A 5,471-nucleotide genomic window follows, 5' to 3' on the forward strand; every position below is an offset into this window, starting at 1 on the left:
GATCTAAACCTCAACATATGCTGCTGGATTCGTGAGTAGTATATAAAATATTGATTTGCTCTCTTTGAGGGTATCCCTTTTTTCTTCTGTTATTGATGAATAATATATAGTGTGCCTCGATCTCCCTGCCATTAAGCATAATCTATATCTAGTGTATGCATGTCTTATTGTACACGCAAAAAGGGACAATAAATATATGGACAGAGACATACAAACAAACATTACACACAGACATAAAAAAGACACTAGATCTACATTATGCTTAAGGGCTGGAATTAGGGAAAGATGAGAGAAACAAAGTCACATTTAACAAGTGAATGAATATACATCTTGTTGTAAATTAGTTACATGTTATAGCCACCGTATTACAATTGATATGAATCATTGTGCATTTAGTAATTGGTCCATGCTCATGGAGCAATATTAGTTTGCCCCTCATACATTATAGTCCGTATAAGTTAGTGTACATGGAGTTGTATTTGTACATAGATAATACCGTTGTCTTAGAGTAAAAGTAAGGTGATGTGAATCATTAATCATATTGATAAGCGTAATAATAGGATTTGGTATACGAGTAATGTGTGATTCATAACACATTATAAATGGTAATATACATTTATATTGGCGTTTATGTACATACTATTCATGAAATGTTGCAAATTAGGGTGTTTGATACATAATTGGCAGGAGTAGAAGTAATGGATTGCAGCAAATTGGCAGAAAATGGGACCCCTGAATTAGGAATGGAGTTCAACAGTGAAGAGGATGCGTACAAGTTTTACAACAAGTATGCCTTTAAAATGGGTTTCAGTGTACGTAAAGACTATCTGAATAAAGACAAAGACGGCATGACCACGTCTAGGAGATATAGTTGCTGCAAGGAAGGTGTGAAACGCAAGTACGAAGGTGATGTGATGCCAAAGAGGACACGAGCGCCGACGAAAACAGGGTGTGGAGCTAAGATGGTTATCGTGTTGTTTAGAGGGACAATGAAGTACCGTGTGCATGACCTTGTCTTAGAGCATAATCATGAGTTGCACATTGCTCAATGTGCTCACATGATGCCATCACAAAGAAAAGTGAGTGTGGCTCAAGGATTCCAAACTGAAATAAGCGAGGATGCTGGGTTTTCATTGAAACAGAGCCATGAGCTTATGGGAACGGAAGCAGGTGGGATGGGTAATGTGGGATATACTCGGGATGATCTTAAACGATATCTTCGAACAAGACGGGAAAGGAGCTTGAAATATGGAGAAGCAGGTAGCATGCTGAATTATTTTCAAGAGCAAACACTCGAGAATCCATCCTTTTTTCATGCCGTACAGCTGGACTGTGAAGAACAAATAACGAATATCTTTTGGGCTGATGCAGGAATGTTAATTGACTACAACTTTTTTGGAGACGTAGTCACATTCGACACAACCTACAAAACAAATAAAGAATACCGGCCACTTGGAGTATTTGTGGGTTTTAACCAGCATAGGCAAATTGTGATATTCGGTGCTGCCCTTATGTATGATGAGACGATAGATTCTTTCAAATGGGTGTTTGGTACATTTTTAGAAGCAATGTGCGGAAAACATCCAAGTACCATACTAACCGACCAAGATCACGCCATGGCAGCCGCTCTTTCAATTGTCATGCCTGAAACATTTCATGATCTATGTACGTTTCACATAAGGCGTAATTTTATGAAACATCTTGGCAATCATTACAAGGAAAATAGTGATCTTCCATACATGTTTGGTGCCTGCATGTATGAGTTTCAAGAAGTGGAACAATTCAATAGGGTGTGGGAGGCGATGGTGAAGAAACACAATCTTGAAAATAATGAATGGCTCTCGGGGTTGTACAAAATTCGTGATAAATGGGCAAGGTGCATGATGAAAGAAAGATGGACTGCGGGAATGCGAAGCACCCAACTCAGCGAAAGCCTAAATGCAGCAATTAAAAATCATTTGAAACTGGATCATGACCTTGTGCAGTTCTTTAGACATTTCAATCAGGTGGTTGATGAAAAGAGACATAATGAACTGATCGCAGAATATGAAATGAGGCAAAAGCTCCCCATGGTAGGGTTAAGGCAAACACCTATGCTTGTGCATGCATCAGAGACGTATTCACCAACCGTATTTGTTGCATTCCAAAATGAATATGGCGAGTCAACAGCTATGGTTATATTGAGACAACAAGATGCAGCGATGTTTGTGGAGTTTACGGTCATGAGGTATGATGGAGGACCTGAAAGAACAGTAGTATTCAATCGGAATGATCTAAGTGTACGTTGCAGTTGCAAAAAATACGAGAATGAAGGCATTTTATGTGGGCACGCGTTGAAGGTGTTTGATACCGTGGGCATAAAAATAATTCCTCCTGAATACATTAAGAGGCGATGGACAAAAAGAGCTCGGGCTGGAGATTGTTTTGATCGGCGAGGACAGGAAGTTGTGGCTGATCCTAAAGTCATGATTTCAACTCGTTATCGGGAGCTCGCTCCAGCCATGATTAAGGTCGCAACTCGAGCAGCAATGTCGAAGGACACCAGCAAAGTAGCAATCACTGTCATATCCGATTTGTCAAAGAGAGTTGAGCTCCTCCTCTCAGAAAGTGAAGAGCAACATTTGCAAAATCAAAAAAATCTGAATATGGAGGAACGAGATAAAATTGAAATTGTAAATGAAATGGGGGAGGCAGTAGTCGCAAGAGACATTAAAAAACGAGGCGGTGGGAAGAAAAGTAAAGTGATGCGAAGTTGGGTCGATAAATTTGACAGAGTAAAAAGAAAATCTAGATTATCAAGAACTACACAGACTACGGTATGGATCAAATTTTGGTACTTGGGGAACATTTATGCTAAAACTAAGTTATTGTTATACTATTAACTAAAGTTTAGGTAACATTCATTATGAAATAATATTATTGTCGTGTCAATACTGTAGGTCTCAGAATCGGAGCCGACATCGGTTTCATTTGAGGAATACATGTTTATGGGATGCCGTTCATCTACTGACTCTGTTTCGGTTAATATAAAATGGACATAACTCTTACTTTTATTTGGATGTTTCTAACAACATAAATAGTTGCATTGATGTTACATTGTGTGATAATGTTGTTACGGCCGTCATCCCTCCTGATATATGTATTTTGTTTGTCTTATACAATGATTTGGCCCATACGAAACTTGTAGACGCATTCAATGAGTCAGACAGTGAATGGCCCTCCAAATGTTGTTGCTCCCGATACCGATGAAAGTCAAACGGTATGCATGCATTTAGTAGTTAAAATAAAACCTTCTTGTTCATGTAGTAGAGCTACCTTTTTTTCTTTAATTGTAACGGTGGGCTCCCGAAGGCTGTCAAATCATGCAAATTATGTAGTTAACGTATGTTCGCTTTAATAACGTATTATTTTTTATTATTTCAAGATCCACCGTTTGGCTAATCAGGGGCCTCCTGCAAGTGTCCCTACAGAATGGATGCATCTCAGATTTTCTATTTTTTTCAAGCATAACTCCATCAGAGATGTCTTAATGGTCTGATATATCATTTTTGTTATAATGTCTAGTCCAATTTAACTTTATAAGTGAGCAATATAGGCACTGGTAATGATTTGTTGACAGTCGATTACTTATACTATATAATGTAGGAGGAGCGTGGGATAATTTCAACACACTGTGATGTTGATGCATATCATGTATTTGCACCATCACCTCAGGTGATAAACTTTTATCGTTACAGCACATATTTATGTAATGTTATTAATTGGAGACTTGGATATCGTATATCATTAATCGTATGTTTTATTAATAATATTTGCTGATTTGCCATCGTTACGCATTTCAGGGAAGAAATAACACACAGGGATTGCAACTACGCGTTGACGTCGCCTCCCCCCAAAATGAGGTTGATGAATGATGTGTAACTATACATTTTGAACGAGACATTAAGTGGTTATCCCAACTTGAGAATGCTGCATATGTACGTTACAAGCAGTTAATAAGCTGTTACAACTTGTTGACGAGATTATACAGGCACCATTGATGTTTCACTCTTTTCAAATTTAGACAAATGGATTACAATTGTAATCGCATCTAATGTTAGTAGTCATCAATAGTTTGTATTGGGTTGTATAAAATTGTTAGAAAATTATAAAGTTGGTAGAAAATTGAAGTAACAATTTTACAATAGAATTAAACGTATTTTTTGTGATCGGATATTTTTCACTAAATCGACCATAACAGTTGAATGGTTATCGTGATATGTATACCATTCTACTACATTCAATTGCATACCTTAATAACATATTTATTGGCATAGATCGCACCGCCAAAGGTACGATATATAGGATAACACAATCTAAAGTCTAAATTGTCTTGATTTTGTTATGATGATAAATTCGAATTATTATTGGGCTATTTTTATAAAACATTATCATTTAGGCCATTTGTTTTGCATCGCTTGGCGAATTTAGTGCACCATTGACATGATATATCACAGGCACATCAATTGGTATTACAAGTTTTTAGGTTAATTAAATTATGGTCAAGTCAGGTCACGACCACATGTTGGTAATAGGTGCGCATAAGAAAATGATTTCTTGGAGAACTAATTTGTAACGTTAAAATGAAGTTTTACAATGCAACAAAAAAGGAAGAACGAACAGTACACAATGGATTACAACCAGTTAGGGATATGTTACTGTTACGTTACAACTAGTTACGACTGTTTAACAGGCATGATTAATATCCAAATATGGTAAGCAATTTGTTTGAGTAGAGATTATAATGAGTATAGTTTTACCGCTACCCTAACAAACATTGAACTACATCCCTTGTTATCAGTTGTATCCCATACAACACCTGGGAACGCCGTCATGCATTAGACAATGGGGTATGTACCTTTGAAAGTCATCGTCGCTTGATTCAGTAAAGTCAGATAGGTCCGGATCGGATATAAGCATGGGATCTGCTAAAATGTGCTGAACATCAAATTGTTTTCTAATACCATGTCTTTTTGCGGCTTGGATCTCGTGAAACCTGTGAAGCCTACGCTCCATCTGCATAACTTCTCGCTGTAGTCTATGTAATACGCTTGCATCATTGGCTTGTGGTCCTATAATAAGATCCGCCGACCTTGTTCTCGGGACGCGGAGGCCATGCCAGCGACAAAGTACCTCTAATTCCATTCTTCGCTCACGAACAGGCTCCCATATGGGTTCATGGTTCATAACGGAATAGCCAGACGGTAGATGATTATTGACGGTATTTTTAAAAATGTGACCAGCTAGTCCCAGAGAGTTGTTGGTGTTAAGCGGAGCATTCTTGAACTCGCGTTTGGTACCATATAAAATCCTCCCGTCTGGTGTTTCGTACTTGCTGATGGCATTTGTTGGACCCAACGATACTTTCCGTCTTTTTTGCCGAACATTTGATGGTGAGCTTGTATGAGATCCTTCGTTTGTGGATTGCATGA

The 5,471-nt window shown here is 38.0% G+C and overlaps 1 protein-coding gene across 1 annotated transcript; it reads left to right on the forward strand.

The window, feature by feature from the left end:
- Positions 1-698: 698 nt before the first annotated feature.
- Positions 699-3,914, forward strand: LOC140015729 (protein FAR1-RELATED SEQUENCE 5-like). Its single transcript, XM_072068546.1, has 6 exons — positions 699-2,816; positions 2,940-3,020; positions 3,188-3,259; positions 3,425-3,532; positions 3,646-3,714; positions 3,843-3,914. Exons 1-6 carry the CDS (start codon positions 699-701, stop codon positions 3,912-3,914), a joined length of 2,520 nt encoding a protein of 839 aa, XP_071924647.1.
- Positions 3,915-5,471: the final 1,557 nt, after the last annotated feature.

This window comes from Coffea arabica, chromosome 10c (assembly GCF_036785885.1).
Source record: "Coffea arabica cultivar ET-39 chromosome 10c, Coffea Arabica ET-39 HiFi, whole genome shotgun sequence".
Classification (NCBI taxonomy): Eukaryota; Viridiplantae; Streptophyta; class Magnoliopsida; order Gentianales; family Rubiaceae; genus Coffea; species Coffea arabica.

Excerpts from the sequence above, each read along its gene's own strand:
- LOC140015729 (XM_072068546.1), top strand. The coding sequence starts at position 699 with ATGGATTGCAGCAAATTGGCAGAAAATGGGACCCCTGAATTAGGAATG. Across the intron at positions 3,021-3,187 it reads CATCTACTGACTCTGTTTCG|ACGCATTCAATGAGTCAGAC; the intron begins GTTAATATAAAA and ends CGAAACTTGTAG. Across the intron at positions 3,260-3,424 it reads ATACCGATGAAAGTCAAACG|ATCCACCGTTTGGCTAATCA; the intron begins GTATGCATGCAT and ends TATTATTTCAAG.